This window comes from Balaenoptera acutorostrata, chromosome 16, assembly GCF_949987535.1.
Source record: "Balaenoptera acutorostrata chromosome 16, mBalAcu1.1, whole genome shotgun sequence".
NCBI lineage: Eukaryota > Metazoa > Chordata > Mammalia > Artiodactyla > Balaenopteridae > Balaenoptera > Balaenoptera acutorostrata.
Window position 1 is genome coordinate 26,879,704 of NC_080079.1, and position 20,991 is coordinate 26,900,694.

Here is a 20,991-nt window from a genome sequence, read left to right on the forward strand (position 1 = left end):
AGTGAGAACTGCAGGCCTGTGTGTATAGAGACTTCCTTTTTTTTTTTTTTTTTTAATGAGGATCTTGAATCAGATGCGTATGTTTGATTGATTGATTGATTGATTGATTTTGGCTGTGTTGGGTCTTCGTTTCTGTGCGAGGGCTTTCTCCAGTTGTGGCAAGCGGGGGCCACTCTTCATCGCGATGCGCGGGCCTCTCTCGTTGCGGAGCACAGGCTCCAGACGCGCAGGCTCAGCAGTTGTGGCTCACGGGCCCAGCCGCTCTGCGGCATGTGGGATCTTCCCAGGCCAGGGCTCGAACCCGTGTCCCCTGCATTAGCAGGCAGATTCTCAACCACTGCGCCACCAGGGAAGCCCGAGACTTCCTTTTATATATGAAGGGAACCTGCCAACCTAGCCAGGGGAGGAGCTCAGTGTCTGACTACCCAAGATGAAAAACGTATCTAAAAGGGGGATGGGATCATTAGACCAATCAGCGCTCCCCCCTGCAGCTGGGCTGTGGGGTCACTATCACCTGTTCTACTGTCTGTTACAGGGTGGCGGTGGCAATGGGGTGGCTTCCTGAAAGAAACTCTGTGTTCTTCTAAGAAGGGGAACATGGCAGGATGAGTACTGGGCAAGAAATATCCACTATACTGATTTTCTTTCCTTGCTAGTGATCCGATTTTTTGGTCAGGTTTATTGATGTATAATTTGTATTCAATAAAATCAATCCTTTCAAAATGCAAAAAAACATATGTCTAAGACAAGTTTTCCTGGCCTGAAATCTCTGCTCCCTTATGTGCTCTGCAGAATTCAGAGGACAAATTCCAAATCATGCCATATTTCTACTCACTCACAAATAAAGCTCCTCCGTTTTCCCAGGATGAAAGCCAGTGTTATTTGGAAGAAGCCTAGGCACAGTGTGCTAGAAAGGTTTTCCTCACTCAAGACATACTTGCAAGTGTGGATCGATCTCAAATATGGTCTCTCCCCTCCTCATGTCAGTTATCAGCCAGGGGCCGCCAGCGCTGTGGACAAGGAAAGGGGACAGGATGGTAACTGAGGGTCTGGGGCTGATGGGCTGGGTCTACAGCCTGCCCTGTTTGCTGCCACCGGCCCAGAACACAGGGGATTGGTTAGTGGCCAGAGACAGTCAGGGAGAGTGATCAGGAAGCCCCAGTCTGAAAACGCAGAGCCTGAAAACCCAGAGCCTGAGCAGCAATGTAAGGGGGCGCCCACATGTGGAGGGAAGGAGGGGTTCCCAAGCCCAGGCCCGGGGGCCCCGCCCCCATCTCATAGTGCAGGGGTGTACTCACATGGGTACCGTCCGCAGCAGCTCCAGGATGCCCTGCCCATTCCACTGCTGGGCTGCATGGAGCTCCTCGGTGCAGACGCCAACAATCTGAGACCCCGGGACAAAGATGCCATTGTGCGTTAATGGCCATTCCTCCAACCCACCCGGAAGGTCAGCTACCCAGGCTCTCTTAGTATCGCCCAAGTTGGGGGACCACAGGCAGGATCTGTGCTCAGGGGCTGATGTGTCCAAAGTGGGATGGTTCCTTTAGAAGGGAACAGTGTCCTGGCTAGCAGATGGATGGGTCCACACACAGGGCACTGAGGTCTGACCCTTGCCCTGCTGTGATGGCTCAGGGGTCTGGGCGACACAAAGCCTAGCCCTAGACTGCAGAAGAGAAAATCAGGGCCCTGCCAACTCAGGATGGGTCCCCAGCCCATGTCTCTGGAAGCAGGGGAGGTCCAGGGAGATGCTCCTGCCCAGTCTAGGATCATGGGGATTGTAAACAGAGGAGATTTTGAGACCCTTCAAGCTTACAACGATGACCAAAGGGCACCAGCAGCTCGCAGAGAAGCTCCCTTCCTTATCAGGGGCTGAGCCTTAGAGTAAATCTCAAAGGAAACCACTGAACTTTCGCACAGACCTCACCATGATCACAAGCAGCCCGGGTGCAGCTGGGGTAGGTGCACGTCCCTTCCGGGTAAGGGAAAGTCCAGTCCAAAGCTGCCTGCCGGGAAGTCCTGTGCCTGTGGCTGTCTGGGTCTTACGAGTTCACAGAAATACCCTCCCTGCTATCCACTCAGTACAGCCATCCTTTCCTACCCAAATGGCCCCTGCCCCTGCCCCCTTACCCCATCTCAGCAGGTTAAATCAGGCCATCCGAATCTACCCGACAAACCATCAGAGGGACTAGAAAGTGGAAGAAGACCACAGGAAATCTCCATTCCCTCACTGCCCCACCCAAGCCCTCCTGTCCTACCAGGAAAGGCTCAAGCCCAAGTCCAACCTGCGCCTCACCTGGAGGAAGGTAACCACCCCAAAGGGTGTCTGCACGGGTTGCATCTGCGGGTCCTCTGTCAGCAACATGTGCTGAATTCTCGACTCACTGTTATCCAAAGGGCTATGCCAAGACACGTGGTCCCCGCTGCAGAAGGTGTTCTCTGTGGACAGACGTGAGGGTCCTCAGCGACCGAGGCCCTGCAGCCAGGCCTGGAGCCCGACCCGGGGTCTCAGAAGCCCAGGCTGGGAGGCTCCCCAGCCTTCCAAGGTGGCCCCTGTGAAGGAGGGGGCGCATTCACTTGGATGGGAGCAAAGAGTATGGCTACTGCCCCTAAACCAAACATGTTCCTGCTCGCCAATTCTGCCAGCCTTCGGTGGAAGATGACGGGCTGCCAGTGTGGCTGCCTGCTTGGCCCGGCAAGTCCAAAGACTTCTGGCGTCTTTGCTTCCCCAGCACCTTCACTTACTCGGGCGGCGGGGGGCAGCCACAATCGGGTCTGCCAAGAAAGAATAAAGTGCTTTACTGTGGGACCATCCTGGCCAGAAGTCCACAGGGAGGCTGGAGGGCAATAAAACCCTTCACCTTGGAAAAACATACCAGGATTTCTGTGCGGCTGAAATAGTGTTCGAATAGGAACTCCCTGCCTTGGAGGGCTTTTGAGATCTGTCACCAGTTTCTCACAGGTAGACAGATTCAGGGAATAGTTCCTCATTAGATGGAGGTCTGACTTTGCCTCACACACCTCGGCCGAGATGTGCAGCCCGGAGGGGCAGCTGTTCCCATGAGGACACAGGCATTGGGCCCAGGCTGCCCAAGAGAAACGTGCAAATACGGCCACCCTGTAGTCTCACTGTCGCCCTTCACACAGGCCCGCTGCTTTAAAGAAAGATGTTTAAGGTACCACAGCCACAAGGGAAAAACACCCAGATGCTATGACGTCTCCCAAACCCCAGACTCTCGCCTTGGGTGTCCTTCCACAGGTACTCTGCATTTACTAGCCTATAAGCATCTATAGGTCCTCTCCATTTTTTTTCCTTCACACCATTTTGCACATTTCATTTAAAATTATGTATCTTGGAGATCATTTCATATCAACACATAAAGAGTTACCTCATTCCTTTTTTGCCCCAGTTTTATTGAGGGGAAATTATTATTTATAATTGACATACAACACTGTATTTGTTTAAGGTGTACAACATAATGATTTGATATATGTATATATTGTTAAATTATTACCACAATAAGCCCATCACCTCACATAGTTACAAATTTTTTTTCTTGTGATGAGAACTTTTAGGATCTACTCTCTTAGCAACTTTCAAATATACAACACAGTGCTGTTGACCATAGGCCACCATGCTGTATAATTACCTCCCCAGAACTTATAACTGGAAGTTTGTACCTCTTAACCCCCTTTACCCATTTCATCTACCCCTCCCCCACCTCCTCTCCCCTCTGGCAACCATCAGTCTGTTCTCTGTACCTATGAGCTTGGTTTTTGTTTTGTTTTCTTTTGTTCGTTTGTTTTATATATTTTTTAGATTCTACATATAAGTGATATCATATGGTATTGTCTATCTTTGTCTGACTTATTGCACTTAGCATCACATCCTCAAGGCCCATCCATGTTCGAAGTGGCAAGATTCCATTCTTTTTTATGGCTGAGTAGTATTCCATTGTGTATATATACCACTTTCTTTATCCATTCATCCATCAATGGACACTTAGATTGTCTCCATATCTTGGCTACTGTAAACAACACTGCAGTGAACATGAGGGTGTGTGTATCTTTTCAAATTAATGTTTTTGTTTTCCTCAGATACACCCAGAAGTGGAATTGCTGGATGACATAGTAGTTTCTGTATTTCATTTTTTGAGGAACCTCCATACTATTTTCCAAGTGTCTGTACCAAGTTACATTCCCACCAACAGTACATAAGTGTTCCCTTTTTCCACGCTCCCACCACTTGTTATCTTTTGTCTTTTTGATGACAGCTGTTCTAACAGGTGTGAGGTGATATCTCACTGTAGTTTTTACTTGCATTTCCCTGATTAGTGATGTTGAGCACATCTTCATGTAACTGTTGGCCATTTGTATGTCTTCTTTGAAAAAAGGTCTATTCAGTTCCTCTGCTCATTTTAAAATCAGATAGTTTGTTTTGGCTACTGAGCTGTATGAGTTTTAATTTTTTTGTATGAGTTATTTTTATATATTCGACATTAATCCTTTATCAGCTGCATGATTTGCAAATATTTTCTCCCATTCAATAGGTTGTCTTTTCATTTTGTCAATGGTTTCCTCTTCTGTGCAGAAGCTCTTAGTTTAATGTAGTCTCACTTATTTATTTTTGCTTTTGATGTCTTTGCTTTTGGGGTCAAATCAAAAAAAAAAAATCACTGCCAAGACCAATGTGAAGGAGCTTACCCCCTATGTTTTCTCCTAGGAGTTTTATGGTTTCAGGTCTTATGTTCAAGTCTTTACACCATTTTGAGTAGAGTTCTGTGTACAGTGTAAGATAGGGGTCCAGTTTCAATTTTTTGGATGTGGCTGTCCAGTTCTTCCAACACCATTTATTGAAGAGACTATCCTTTCCCCCATTGTATATTCTTGGCTCCTTAGTTGTAAATTAATTGACCACATATGTGTGGGTTTATTTCTGGGTTCTTTACTCTGTTCCATGGATCTATATGTCTGTTTTTATTTATTTTATTTTACTTTTTTAATAAATTTATTTATTTATTTATTTATGGTTGCGTTGGGTCTTCATTGCTGCGCTCAGGCTTTCTCTAGTTGCGGTGAGTGGGGGCTACTCTTCATTGCAGTTTGCAGCCTTCTCATTGTGGTGGCTTCTCTTGTTGCCGAGCATGGGCTCTAGGCACGTGGGCTTCAGTAGTTGTGGCTCGTGGCCTCTAGGGCACAGGCTCAGTAGTTGTGGTGCACGGGCTTAGTTGCTCCACAGCATGTGAGATCTCCCCAGACCAGGGCTCGAACCCGTGTTCCCTGCATTGACGGGCAAATTCTTAACCACTGCACCACCAGGGAAGTCCTATATGTCTGCTTTTAATGTCAATACCATACTGTTTTGGTTATTATAGTTTTGTATACTATAACTACCTCAATCTTTTTTTTTTAATAATCATGAAGTAAGTTTGTATTTTTCATCCTGAAATAGCTGAAATTGTCCACTACTTCATCCTTTATATAGCTGTATAGTAGTTCTTTGTCGTCTGTTACTTATTTTTTTTATTTATTTATTTATTTGGCTGCATTGGGTGTTAGTCGCAGCACATGGGATCTCCATTGTGGCATGCGGGGTCTTTCGTTGTGGTGTGCAGGCTCTTCGTTGCAGTGCACAGGCTCTCTAGCTGTGGCACACACGGGCTCTCTAGTTGTGGCGCATGGGCTCAGTAGTTGCCGCGCATGGGCTTAGTTGTCCCGCAACAAGTGGGATCTTAGTTCCCCGACCAGGGATTGAACCCATGTCCCCTGCATTGGAAGGCGGATTCTTAACCACTGGACCACCAGGGAGGTCCCTGGTCTATTACTTATGATCTGGGAATTTCAACTGTTGAGATCTCTTCACTTTTTATCAATATTTAAAGTAATGTACAGCTCCAGGCAGAGCCAATCATAAACCCCCAAATTTCCCAATTTCTGCTTGGCCCACTCCTCCCAGATTTTCTCTCCTTTTACAGAAGTGTGTGTCTACAAGCAGCATGCATGATCTGCAAGTAAGAAAACAATACAACAAGTAAAAAGACTGAATTAGTAATTAAAAGCTTCCCCCACAATAAAAAGTCTAGGCCCAATGGCTTCACTGTAAATTCTACCAAACATTTAGAGAAGAATTAATACCAATTCTTCATAAACTTTTGCAAAAATTAAAAGAATAGCTAACACTTCCCAATTCATTCTATGAAGCCCTGATACCAAAACCAGACAAAGGCACTGCAAGAAAAGAAAGCCATGGATCAATATCACTTATGCATAGACACAAAAATCTTCAACAAAAATACCAGCAGACTGAATACAGCCACATATAAAAAGGGTTATACACAATGACCAAGTGAGATTTATCCCAGAAATGCAAGTTTGGTTTAACATAAGAAAATCAATGTTATATACTATATCAATAGAATAGAGTTTTTTTAAAAAAATCACATGATCATCTCGATAGACAGAAAAAGCATTTACCAAAATCCAATACTTTTTTATTTAAATGAATTTATTTAGTTAGTTAGTTAGTTTTGGCTGCGTTGGGTCTTCGTTGCTGTGTGGGGCTTTCTCTCTAGTTGCAGCGAGCGGGGGCTACTCTTCGTTGCGGTGCGTGGGCTTCTCACTGAGGTGGCTTCTTTTTGTTGTGGAGCAAGGGCTCTAGGCGCACAGGCTTCAGTAGTTGTGGCGTGTGGGCTCAGTAGTTGTGGCTCGTGGGCTCTAGAGCACAGGCTCAGTAGTTGTGGCGCACGGGCTTACTTGCTCCGCAGCATGTGGGATCCTCCTGGACCAGGGCTCGAACCCGTGTCCCCTGCATTCGCAGGTGGATTCTTAACCACTGCGCCACCAGGAAAGTCCCAAAATCCGAAACACTCAAACTAGGAATAGATGGGAACTTCCTCAACCTGTTAAAGCGTATCTACAAAAAACCTACAGCTAACATCATATTTGATGGTGAAAGACTGAATGATTTCCCTCTAAGATCAAGAACAAGACAGAGCTGCTGCCTCTCACCACTTCTATTCAATGTGGTATTAGAGGTTCTAACCAAGGCAATAAGGCAAGAAAGAGAAAAATCTGGATAGATTGAAAAGGAAATAAAACTATCTCTATTTATAGATGACATGATCTTATACATTGAAAACCCTAAGGAGTCCACTTAAAAACTATGAGAAAAAACAAGTTCAGCAAGATTGCAGGGTACAAGAATAATATACAAAAGTCACTTGTATTTCTATACACTAGCAAGAACAATTTTGAAAATAAAATTTATAAAATAATTCCAGGGACTTCCCTGGTGACGCAGTGGTTAAGAATCCACCTTCCAGGGCTTCCCTGGTGGCACAGTGGTTAAGAATCCACCTGCCAATGTGGGGGACATGGGTTCGAGCCCTGGTCCAGGAAGATCTCACATGCCACGGAGCAGCTAAGCCCGTGCACCACAACTACTGAGCCTGTGCTCTAGAGCCCGCGAGCCACAACTACTGAGCCCGTGTGCCACAACTACTGAAGCCCACGTGCCTAGAGTCCATGCTCCACAACAAGAGAAGCCACCGCGATGAGAAGCACGAGCACTGCAACGAAGAGTAGCCCCCGCTCGCCACAACTAGAGAAAGCCCGCCCGCAGCAACAAAGACCTAATGCAGCCAAAAATAAATAATATCAATAATAATGAATTTTAAAAAAAGAATCAAGTTGGATCCCTTCTTTAAACCATAAATAGAACTTAATTCAAAATGGATCACAGGCCTAACTATAATAGTTAAAACTCTTAGAAGAAACGTAAGAGTAAATCTTCTGACCTTGGATTAGGCAATGTTCTTAGATAGATACCAAAAGCACAAGCAAACAAAGAGTAGATAAACTGGACTTCATTAAAATCAAAACCTGTTGTGCTGGGCTTCCCTGGTGGCGCAGTGGTTGAGAATCTGCCTGCCAATGCAGGGGATACGGGTTCGAACCCTGGTCTGGGAAGATCCCACATGCCGCGGAGCAACTAGGCCCGTGAGACACAACTGCTGAGCCTGCGCGTCTGGAGCCTGTGCTCCACAACAAGAGAGGCCGCGATAGTGAGAGGCCCGCGCACCGCGATGAAGAGTGGCCCCCGCTGGCCGCAACTAGAGAAAGCCCTCGCACAGAAACGAAGACCCAACACAGCCAAAAATAAACAAATAAATAAATTAATTAAAAAAAATAAAAAAAACCTGTTGTGCTACAAGAAAGTGAAAAGAAATGCAAATTAAAACCACAATGAAATAACCACTTTACATCCATTAGGATGGCCATTTTAAAAATAAAAAAAATAAAACAAACAAAAAAACCCAGAAAATAACAGGTATTGGTGAGGATGTGGAAAAACTGGAACCCTTGTGCAATAGTGGTAGGGATGTAAAACAGTGGAACTGCTTTGGAAAACAATTTGTGGTGATTCCATGAAGTACTAAACATGGAATTACCATATGACCCAGCAATTCCACTACGTATATACCCAAGAGAAATGAAGACATGTCCACACAAGGACTTGTATCTGAATGTTCACAGCAGCATTATTCATAATAGCCCAAAGGTGGAAACAACCCAAATGTCCATCAACTAATGAATGAATAAATAAAATGTGGTATATCCATACGATGGAATATTATTTGGCAACACAAAGTGCTGAAGTATTGATACATGCCACAACATGAACAACATAGCAAAAACATTATGCTAAGTGAGAAGCCAGTCACGAAAGGCCATGTGTGATTCCATTTATACAGAATGTCCTGAGTAGGCAAATCTATGGAGATAGACAGATTAGTGGTTGCCTAGGCCTGCGTTGGTTAAGGGGGAATCGGAAGTGACTGGTCTGGAGTTGCTTTTTGGGGTGATGGTGTCACAACTGTGAACTATAAGATATGTGAATTATATCTCAGTAAAGGTGATTTTTTAAAAGAATAAAGAAAATGCAGTAGGTGAAAGGGAAGAATCTTGCGGGAGAGGAAAAGTGGGAGAAGCAAGGCCCTGGATTGTTACTACCACCTCAGGTTAAGCAGCCTGGCCCAGGAGAAACCTAAGTTGTAATGCCCAGACATCACAGCATTTTATAGTCCAAATCACCTCAATGATCACCTACTCCAGCATTTTCATTTTCTACAAATGAGGAAAGGATCCTCAAGACTGCCCAACGTCATGGAGCAAGCCAGTGAGGATGGGCAGAGTGTAACACCTCTCAAACATTTTTTGTTTTTTGAATTTTATTTTAGTTATGCAGCAGGTTCTTATTAGTTATCCATTGTATACACATCCGTGTATACATGTCAATCCCAATCGCCCAGTTCATCCCACCCCCACCCCCACCCCCCGCTTTCCCCCCTCGGTGTCCATATGCTTGTTCTCTACATGTGTGTGTCTATTTCTGCTTGCAAACCGGTTCATCTGTACCATTTTTCTAGGTTCCACATGTATGCATTAATATACGATATCTGTTTTTCTCTTTCTGACTTACTTCACTCTGTATGACAGTCTCTAGGTCCATCCATGTCTCTACAAATGACCCAATTTCATTCCTTTTTATGGCTGGCTGAGTAATATTCCATTGTATATATGTACCACATCTTCTTTATCCATTCGTCTGTCGATGGGCATTTAGGTTGCGTCCATGACCTGGCTATTGTAAATAGTGCTGCAGTGAACATTGGGGTGCATGTGTCTTTTTGAACTATGGTTTTCTCTGGGCCTCCCAAATTTTTGAGTCATCCATAACACCTGTTAGGATTTTTGACGTATCTATGTACACCTGTACTGTCACCTACATGTATTTTTCCCCCTAAAATTGACTCACTTTTTTTAACCTAAACAAACTTACTTTAAAAGGAAACTTCAGGGGCTTCCCTGGTGGCGCAGTGGTTGAGAATCTGCCTGTCAATGCAGGGGACACGGGTTCGAGCCCTGGTCTGGGAAGATCCCACATGCCTCAGAGCGACTGGGCCCGTGAGCCACAATTACTGAGCCTGCGCGTCTGGAGCCTGTGCTCCGCAACAGGAGAGGCCACGGTAATGAGAGGCCCGCGCACCGCGATGAAGAGTGGCCCCCACTTGCCGCAACTAGGGAAAGCCCTCGCACAGAAACGAGGACCCAACACAGCCATGGATAGATAAATAAATAAATAAATAAATAATCCCAAAAGTTAAAAAAAAAAAAAAAGGAAACTTCATTAAAAAAATAAAAAATAAACGGAAACTTCATATCACTGTACTAAATAAATAATAAGAGAAATAGAAAATCAGTGTTGTGCACCCTAAAGTGGAAGATAACACCTTCAAAATAATTCAATGAAAAAAAAGATATTAATTTATAACTGATACTGTTGCCTACCTAACATTGTTAAAAACTGAAATGAACAAGGGTTAAAGAGCTGTTAGAGGTTTAAAGAGTCAAACTGACAAACTCATTAGGATTGAATCAGAAGGGGGAAGACAGTCCTCACTATTCATGTCACTGAATGCCTTGTCCAGTTATCACTTAAAATCTCTTGCTGGCTTTGGCAAACCCTGGCAGACTGGTTAACCTTACAGTTGGGAAGGCCCTGTTCCTATTTGCCTCTGCCCCTTACTAGCTGTGACCCTGGGCAACTTACCCAATCACAATCTATAAGCCTGTTTCCTCCTCTGTAAGCAGGAGATAGTGTGCCTACTCAGTGTGTGCTCCACGTTATTACTCCTGTACTGGAATACAGTATAGCTACTCCCATCCAGGTCCCAGTCCCTTTACCAGAAAACAGGACCAGCCACAGAACCTGTAGCTAACAGCAACTGCCAGTAGGTGGCACCATTGCTCCTGGTTTAAGGAAGAGCTGGGCCAGTAGTTCCCTCCAGCGCCCCACCTCTAGCTGACTTAGGCTGGAAACAGGGAAGAGGCTACAAAGGTTTGGAGTCATGACCTTTTATTAACCAGAAATAACATTGATTTAAAAATAAATGTTGTACCAACCCACACTGTTGAAATGAAATACGAATGACCAAAAGCTACTATGTACAGACAATTTGGGAAGGGGCTTAATTTAGGCAGCTGGGAGACAGGCCCCAGTCGCTGTTCCTGGACCAACACACCAGCCTGCGGGATCCAGAGTGAGTTAAAGGCAGGAGGGGGAGGAGACAGTGTTAACTACCCACAGAAAGGTTCAGAGAGCATGTAGCTAACAACCTCCCAGACCTGCCTGGTGGGGGAACCAGACTTATTAGCTCTGCTATGGCCAAGAAATGGTCTTTCTTAACAATGAAAGAGCCTTGGTCACAGTTTTCAAGCCTTGGACAAAGCCACAATGGGCTCATTCTTGAGTCCAGCCTGGTCTTTATGCCCCGGATGCTCAGCCCCATTCTGTGCGGAGCCACCGCGGGTCTCAGCACTCAGGCCCAGCACCCACCCCGGGAAGCCCTCAGACCCTTCAGAGGGGTTTTCAAATGCTAATACTGCCTCGGTTGGAGGCCCAGCTGTTCAGTCCAGTGGTTAGAAGCGCTCGCTCCCTCTCCCTTCCTCTCTCTGGTTCCCTGAAGCGTCCTTACCAAGATATTAGGATGCAAGTCCCTGAGACCCCAACCCAAACAGCACGGCAGAGGGGCCACCAGGGATGTTCCAGGTGAGGCCTGGAGGTTTACTTCCCATTCTCTTCCCTCTTCCTCTGAGCTCTGCCTCCCAGTACCATGAGAAACCTCCCTCGGCTGCAGCCTCTTTGGCAAATTCACACCATTCCACGGTGGCAAAGAAAGTCCAAAAACTGCTAGGTTCAGTTCTGCCCCTTGCTTTGTTTAAAGAAAGGTTTCATCACTCAATGTCTCTTTCCCCATTAACAAACAACTCCCTGGCAAGAACTCTTAAAAGATGGGGGGGCCGTATGGCTGTGCAGATCCTAACTGACCCCTCAAACTGGCTGTCACCCTACCCCACTTCCCAAACATCCAGCTTTAGTCATGGTGGTTTGAAGTTGGACTGTGCCGGATATAAAAAGTCAGCAAAACCTAGGGAAATGGGTTGCAGAAGAAAACAGCTACTGTTCGCAAAATAATTAGTGCTGCCTTTGAAACACTAAGAAACAAGTGCATTCTTCAAGAGTTCTTAATTCATCCCAACTCTGGAGAGTGACTGTCTGTCTCCATTCTGTGTGGAAGTACAGGCCCAGTGGTGTTTCAGACAATAGCTCAGAAAGCAATGTCCCACCCACAACATTCCATCTCCGTGGTCAGAATCCATATGCTTGGTCCGAGGAGAAAGGGTTAATGTTGTCTTTTGGAGCCCCAAAAAGAGGGTTTCTCATGGCTGACGCTTGGAGCCCCGTGTTTGGAGATGGCTACATGCATTCCAGAGACAGAGAGCAAGGGCAGGAGACCCAGCTGAACTGGGCCAGGTGTCAAAGGGGTGGCGGGTCTGCAAGAAGCGTTTTAGGGAGTGCAGGAAAATGGAAGGTGGATCAAAGCAGGTTGGTAGACTGGAGTCTGTCAACTTTCTTTTTTTAAAGTCTTTATTGAATTTGTTACAATAGTGCTTCTTCTGTTTTATGTTTCGGTTTTTTGGCTGCAAGGCATGAGGGATCTTAGCTCCCTGACCAGGGATCGAACCCGCACCCCCTGCACTGGAAGGCGAAGTCTTAACCACTGGACTGCCGGGGAAGTCCTGGAGTCTGTCAACTTTAAGGTCAAATTCTCAACAATGGGGTAGCCATCACCGTCTCTCAAGAAGCAGTCTCCATCCCTCTCACCTTCTTGGTGCTCACAAAACACTTTGACAACAGAGGCCTAAGTGTCTTCTATGCAGACACAGAGCTGGTTCCTAAGAGGGCTAAGCAGTTCTTTCCTGAAATGCCAGATGTTCCAGACACGCCCCCAGCAACACAGATTGCTGACAGGGGAGGGTCAGGTAGCCTGTCCTGTCTCCAGAAAGTCCCAGGATGAAACCAACACCCCAGGCGGGAAGAATCCGGCAATGGCCTCACCCACCTCCTTCCTGAGAAGGCCCATTGGGGGCTGCTGCAGCTGGGCCCAGAGAAGGCTTCCTCTGAGACTGAAAGAGAGCCCCTTCAAGTCAGCTGAAGGCCCATGTACTGAACTACATTTACAGGGGCAGAAACACAAGTCTGCACAGGCACAAGCAGCCTCCTGATACCCCGGCAAGAGGAGACAACCTGGAGGTTTTGCTGAATGAACCAGGCCTGGCCGAGATGGTGGAGGAGGTGAAGTCCAAAGTCAGTCCTGTGGGCCTCTGCCCAGTCCAGATGCTCCTAATTGAAGCCACTCAGTCTGCCCACTGCCCCGCTGAATCCCCGTATAATCTTATCCAAATTTCTAAGCCCAGGTGCTTTCTCCTTGCTCTAAGCCAAGCTATGGGGAAAGGAATGGGGTTGTATATGCCTCATCTATTTGTTTCATGGTATATTTCCAGAAACGAAGAGCCTACAAAATTTAAGAGGTCATAGGGTGTAGACAGCCTGATGTCACTGCCACAGATTACATTTCTGGAGCCTTTTAACACACTCATGAGATGCTATGCTCATTCTGGGGAGGGGGTGACCCAAGGCATCACACAGAGGGCACTGCCCTCACTGTCCTAGCGCCAGAACTCCTCTACCTCCACCTGACAGCACCCACCAAAGGAAGGGCACAGACCACCTTCTTGCCGGTTAAGATCAGTGCTCACCTTCCCCTGGTAACTGCAACTCTCCTTCCTCCGGGGATCCAAATAAAGCTGTGAGTGAACACTTCCCCGCCCTCCTGCCCTGACTCCCCAGCCCCAAGCCAAAGCTAGGAGTTCAGTTCAGAGCCTTGCAGCCGTGGTGAGGCACGGCCCACCCTAGGAACTCTGGATGGAAGCTGAGAGCAATATGTATGTATATCACATAGGAGCAAAAAACAAATCCATCCCAGGTAATTCCCCTTTAACACTTGAGTGATGTAAGGAGAGAATAAGAGTGGGATGCTCTGGAGCTTAGAGGCTTCGATTGGTACAAAACAACAGAGTCTGGCGCCCCTGCCCTTCTCTACACACATGCACAGCTGACAAGATGCTTGTAGGGAAGGAGATCTCAGGAGCGTGATTACACAATCGCCCCACTGCAGCGTTTCAAATCAAACTCTCCCAAAGAAAGGCCGAGACAGGATTCTTTCTTTAAGTAAGAAAAAAAAAACAACCCCACAAAACAAACAAACAGTGTGTGGAGGAGGGAGACAGATTCTCTGTCCGTGTGTTAATGGGCCTTCGTGGCTAGCAGGCAAAGCTCTTCGTAGCTGAGTGGATGGTGTGGACGGTGGCCCGCTGCCAAGCTTTTCCAACCCAGTCAAGTGGTGGAAGCAAGGATTAAAGCCCCCTCCCACCTTTTAAAAGTCCTGAAGGCAGTTTCATGACTGGAAAAGTGAATCTGAGTGTTTGGTTAGAGAGCGTCCCTCATCTAGCTCTGTGTGATATCAATCTGGCTCAATGTGGCTGCAAGACACAGCTCGGGAAGTGGGCGTGCTGTACCGCTTGATTAAGTAAAGAAGAGCGAGAGGAGACGTGTTTGTTCTTACAAAACTGAAGGGGAACTGAAAGGATGTTCCTTCTAGGTTTTGCCCAGAATCAAAGGAATTGCCAAGGATCAGAAAGCCAGTCCAAGGAGACTCAAAATTGTTTCCCTATGTATTTTCTCAACAACCTCTGGCTCTCCACCTTCCTCCCTCTCCCTCAAAGCCACAGACACAAAGGCAAATGGTGCAGGGGAAGGAAGATCCCTTTCATAAGCAGAGCTCAGCAAAGCTACTGCAGGGAAGGCGGGAGGCTGGCAGGATGCTGGGGGCCCCCAGGGGCCTTACCCAAAAGCGAGTCTCAGGACTGGCTCTCTACCTGGCAGTGGTGATGCCCCCAGAGTCTGACTGTGGATCCCAGACACTCGCCTTGTGTCCGCACGCACAGGGCCCTGGCCAGACACCCTCATTCTCCCCCCCGGTGATGGTGAGGACCCTGACTGCAAAGGGAGCTTGTAGGGATTTATACGCCACGGCTCACAGCTGTCACTAGTCAAAGCCTGTTCCTTCACCCACTATGGGCCATGCCCTCCTGTAAGGAATTCAGGGCCTTGCTCACCACTTCAAGAGAGCCTTGAGTCCTAAGCTGGCAGATGCTTCCACTTCTCTTTTAAAGCAGCTCCATCTGTTTAGACACCTGTCAGTATGGAAAGGAAGAGTCTTCTGCCCAGAGGCCTGTAAATGGGCAACACCCACCCATGCTCCTCTCACTCTCCTGAACCGGCACAGAGGACCTGCCACCTACACGCAGGGAAGATTCCAAGATCCTTTGCTCTCAAAGCCAAATTAACTAAAAAGGTTTTAAACTTGCAGTACCTACGTACATTTCAATCCCTCAAAATGCCAAGAGATGATTTGGAGCTTTAAAATCAAGCACATGCTTCTACTCCTTCCACCTTTTTCCTAAAGAGACTACTATTTAAATCCACAAGAGGGCTTCCCTGGTGGCTCAGCAGTTAAGAATCCACCTGCCAATGCAGGGAACACGGGTTCGAGCCCTGGTCCGGGAGGATCCCACATGCCGCGGAGCAACTAAGCCCATGTGCCGCAACTGCTGAGCCTGCGCTCTGGAGCCCGTGAGCCTCAACTACTGAAGCCTGCGTGCCTAGAGCCCATGCTCCACAACAAGAGAAGCCACCGTGATGAGAGGCCTGCGCACTGCAGTGAAGAGAGGCCCCTGCTCTCTGCAACTAGAGAAAGCCCGCGTGCAGCAACAAAGACCCAACTCAGCCAAAAAAAAAAAAAAAAAAAAAAAATCCACAAGAAAATCCATTTAGTTGCCAGGCGTATGTAAACTAGCACAGTCACTCTGGAGGGCCACATGGCATGGCAGAATCTATTAATAAAAAAGATACATTTGGAGGGGCTTCCCTGGTGGCGCAGTGGTTGAGAATCTGCCTGCCAATGCAGGGGACACGGGTTCGAGCCCTGGTCTGGGAAGATCCCACATGCCGCGGAGCAACTGGGCCCGTGCGCCACAACAACTGAGCCTGCGCGTCTGGAGCCTGTGCTCCGCAACGGGAGAGGCCGTGATAGTGAGAGGACCGCGCACCGCGATGAAGAGTGGTCTCCGCTCGCCGCAACTGGAGAAAGCCCTCACACAGAAACGAAGACCCAACACAGCCAAAAATAAATATAAATAAATAAATTAAAAAAAAAAAAAAAAGATACATTTGGGGCTTCCCTGGTGGTGCAGTGGTTGAGAATCTGCCTGCTAATGCAGGGGACACGGGTTCGAGCCCTGGTCTGGGAAGATCCCACATGCCGCGGAGCAACTAAGCCCATGCACCACAACTACTGAGCCTGCGCGTCTGGAGCCTGTGCTCCGCAACAAGATAGGCCGTGACAGTGAGAGGCACGCGCACCGCGATGAAGAGTGGCCCCTGCTCGCCGCAACTAGAGAAAGCCCTCGCACAGAAACGAAGACCCAACACAGCCAAAAATAAATAAATAAATTAATTAATTTTTAAAAAAAAGATATATTCCCTTTGACTTAATAATTCTACTTCTTAGCATCTATCCTAGAATAAAACGTGCACAAGGAGGAATGAACAAGGATGCTCACAGCATCTGTGCACTGTTTGTGATAACGGAAAAATGGAAACAGCCCGAATGTGCATCACCAAGAGAATGGTTAAATGATGGCCTGGCCATACTACCAAATCATAGGCAACAGTAAAAAAAAGAATTAGATAAAGCTTCATATACTGACATGGAAAGATCTCCAAGACATACTGTTACTTGAAAAATCCAACTGTGAAGAACAGTACAGTTTCACTTACATTAAAGAAGGAAAAGAAAAAAAAAAAAACCCAAACCATTTCTTTATGTATCTAGAAGAAGGTGAATACACAGAAAAAAATGTCTGGATGGTCATACAGATATGTTGCTCCTTTTAGGGAGGGGCCTGAGATTGGGTCGTGTGGTCAAGGAGGACTTTTGACTTTATCTGTAGAATCTGAATTTTTAACCTCCAAAATGTATTTATGTATTATTGGTATATTTTAAAAAATAAAATTAGAAAGAACTCCTCCTTGATACCTCGGACATGCAGCGGAAACTCCTTAGTAGCTCCAGCAGCCACCATAGTGGCTACCACACCACTCACTCGGGGTGCAGTGATACAGATCTGGACTGGCCAGGAAGCTAGGGGGCCACCCTTGGCTCACATCTAACATGTCACCAGTGGCACTTTCACCATCTAAGCTTTTAAGTTCTTAAACAAATGCCCCACCTTCTCCTAAATTAATGAGACTGGTGATGCTGGTCCTCTTGCCATAGACTTCAAACTTCTGCTGTTTATTTTTCTTCTCTTGGTGGTTATGGTCAGTTACATAAAAACAATCCCCTTTCTCGGGCTTCCCTGGTGGCGCAGTGGTTAAGAATCCACCTGCCAATGCAGGGGACACAGGTTCAAGCCCTGGTCCAGGAAGATCCCACATGCCACGGAGCAACTAAGCCCGCGAGCCACAACTACTGAGCCTGCACTCTAGAGCCCGCGAGCCACAACTACTGAGCCCATGCGCCACAACTACTGAAGCCCGCGTGCCTAGAGCCCGTGCTCCGCAACAAGAGAAGCCACTGCAATGAGAAGCCCACGCACCGCAACAAAGAGTAGCCCCCGCTCGCTGCAACTAGAGAAAGCCAGCACGCAGCAATGAAGACCCAATGCAGCCAAAAATAAAATTAATTAAAAAAAAAAACAATCCCCTTTCTCTCCCTTGCAATTTTTGTTCTTAGTCCTATTTCTGTACACTGTACATTGTTTCTTATGAGCACAAAACAATCCCCTTTCTCTCCCTTGCAATTTTTGTTCTTAGTCCTATTTCTGTACACTGTACATTGTTTCTTATGAGCACTTCTAGCATTCTTACGGCTCAGGATTAACATTGCCTTTGAAAAATCTAAAATCTAAAAAGACCAACAACCTGGTAGGCCCAGGTGAAGACGACCACACATACCTGCTATTCTCATTTTTTAGGGTAGACAGAGCTGATGCACTTCTGCTCTGGAACAAAGCTGCCTTCGTATCTCCAAGCATTTCTGAGTCAAAGAACTTTAGCACAGCCCTCTTTTTGCCTAAATTCCAAAAAGGGCATTTTGCCCCTTTGCAGAAGTCTGGAAATGTGGAGGGACACACTACTCTAGATATACCTTTTTGCTTTGTTGTCGTTTTGCGTTTGCCTTGGGAGTGGAGAGTTGTACTCTTGGCACGTACAGTCTAGGGAGGTGCAGACAAAACAATCATCTTTGTTTTTCCTTCAGGAGAGAGGATGGTGAAGACAGGATGTGGCTTCAGAACCTTTCAGGGGAAGAACCTGCCCTGGCCTTACGTACATAAAGCATTTGGTTTCCAACGAATATGAAGAGAGAAACCTTCAGGAGCCAGGTAGAAGTTAAGTAAATGAAAGTTATCTCAAGTGCTATCCTCATTAAAGAAAGTGTCTACCCTCATCCAGACTACGAGTTCAAATGTAAGCGAGAGTGGACCCATTCAATAGCAGGCCGCGGGTGGAACTCCGTGTTTCACCCCAAACCTCTCAGGAAGAAGCCATCACCGAGTGAGTCACTAGATTCAGTCTGGTGGCAGGGGAAACTGATGGATCAATCAATCAATCAAACCAATAAACTTCACCCTCTTCCCAGCCACCAACCACAGTGAAACAGGAAAAAGGAAAGCATATGGTATAGAGGTGACCTGAGTACTAGAGAACACAGTTTCCAAGGAATTCTTTCTTACTTAATCCACTAGGACTTGGCCAGGCCACCATACAGCTTTGTACTTCAAACCTCTCCAAAGTACATTAAAAAAATTTTTGTTTTGCCACTCCTGGTCTGAAACTTAGGCTTTAGAAACAAACAAAACTTAAGGTGAATTTTCAACCAAAGTAGAGAAAATAATACAATAAATTCCCATATACCCATCACTTGGCTTTAGTAATTATCAACTCATGGACAGTCCTAAATCATCTATAACCCCCGCCGCCCAACTTCCCACCCTAACCTCACACGATTATTTTGAAGCAAATCTCAGATATATCATTTCATCCATAAATATTTTAGTATTGATCTCTAAATGGTAAGGATGCTTTTAAAAAAACATAACCACAATTATAAGCATCAAACCTAAAAACTTTGACAGTAGTTTCTGAATATTATCAAATATCAAAGTTATTGTTCAAAGTGACCTTCCATAAATGTCTTTTACAGTTAGTTTGTTCAAATTACTATTCAAACAAGGATCACACAGTGTATTTGGATGGTTTACTTTTTAAGCCTTTTAATCTCAAAATTGTTTTCTTCTTTCTCTTTTTTTTTTTTTCCTTGTTGAAGGAAATGGGTTGTTTGTCCAGTAGAATTTCCCACAGTCTGAATTTCACTGTTTGCATCCCCATGCTGCTCTGTCCCTTGGTGTTTCCTGTAAATACCAAAGGTTAGAGCTAGAGGTTGTGATGTTAGCAGCCAATGATGACAATTGTGTAGATCTAATATTTCATTGGAAGGTTCCAAAAACTATTCTATCATTCTTGGACAGTTTGTAAGCCGCAAATCATCTTTAAAGTTACCTTGAGGTAATTTTTACAGGAAAGGCAGATTAAATGTGTGGTTCTTTTCCTTTATTTGCCAGTTTTCAGAATAATAAATTGTCGTATCTTCCAAAGATGATCAGTGAGGTTTTTCTGTTGCTTGTTTGCCTTTTCTTAAAAATTTATTTTTTGAAGTATAGTTGATTTACAATGTTGTGTTAATTTCTGCTGTACAGCAGTGATTCAGTTATATGTGTATATATATATATATATATACATATATATTCTTTTTCATATTCTTTTCCATTATGGTTTATCACGGGATATTGAATACAGTTCCTGTGCTATACAGCAGGACCTTGTTGTTTGTTTGTTTGCCTTTTTAAGTATTACTATGAACACATAGATTTTAATATATCTGCTGTGTTTCAATCACTGCAGTTGTTATTGTTATTAATACTTATGTTGTCCCCTCTTTGACTGGTGGAAGTCTTTACAATAGACTCCTGAGTCTGTTGATATGACCTTCACAGTCTTTGGTAGCTTCCTTGTTTTCCAGTATAAAAAGATGTTGTAGGCTCGTCTTGTATATTTTCTGCCCCAGATCTGGAATCAGCCACTTCTCCAAAAAGCCCTGATTTCTTTTAGTGGGAAGTAATATATAGTGACCAAGACTTGGACCTAGAAGTGTCTACTGCTACTGGATTATTGTTTCAAGACTTTGCTAATGAAGAGATAAAATACATTTTTTAAAAAAGCACATCTCAAGTTTATCCTGATATTTTCAGTTAAAATTTTAGAATACAGCATTTTAATTTATTTGATTTTATATTTGTATTTTTTCTCTTATGCTGAAAATATTGGTTTCTAACATAATTATTTGCATTATCCTATTATACATATATACTAGTTTCAGAATAATAGTACCAATAGTATTATGAACAATATGATACTGAAAACAGCTTTTTTTTTTTTGTCTTTGTAGTGTATCTATTAGGGATATAAAGTCAAATTACTGTGTTTTAAAATCTATGTGTATTGTTATGACATCATTTGGATATGCTGTGAATTTCATTTGCTTCATTTTGCTTTTAATTTTTAGGAAATGTGGCAGGCCAACTTTAAGGCAGCCCCTGTGATTCCCCACCCCCCTGGTGTTCACATCTTGTATTCTCTCCCTTTGAGCGTGGGCAAGACCTGCACCCTGCTTCTTGCCAAGAGAATATGGCAAAAGTGAAGGGATTTTACAGATAATTAAGATCCCTAATCATTTGATTTTTAAATTTTTTATTTTTACTTTTTGCTTGTATTGAAATATACATAAAATAAAATTTACCATCTTAACAATCTTTAAGTGTACAGTTCAGTACTGTTAAGTACATCCACGTTGTTGTGCAACCAATCTCCAGAACTCTTTTCTTGCAAAACTGAAACTCTGTACCCGT

At 45.2% G+C, this 20,991-nt stretch overlaps 1 protein-coding gene across 2 annotated transcripts in view; it reads right to left on the minus strand.

Annotated features, from left to right (window-relative positions):
- The window catches only part of SUFU (SUFU negative regulator of hedgehog signaling), a 111,472-nt gene that overhangs the window by 35,494 nt on the left and 54,987 nt on the right, over positions 1-20,991 (minus strand). For both annotated transcript variants that reach the window (XM_007187244.2, XM_007187243.2), the window contains exons 4-6: positions 2,294-2,436; positions 1,299-1,384; positions 938-1,010 (exon numbers count right to left, since the gene is read on the minus strand). In XM_007187244.2, coding sequence (XP_007187306.1) covers positions 938-1,010; positions 1,299-1,384; positions 2,294-2,436 — 302 coding nt within the window. The remainder of the gene's footprint in view (positions 1-937; positions 1,011-1,298; positions 1,385-2,293; positions 2,437-20,991) is intronic.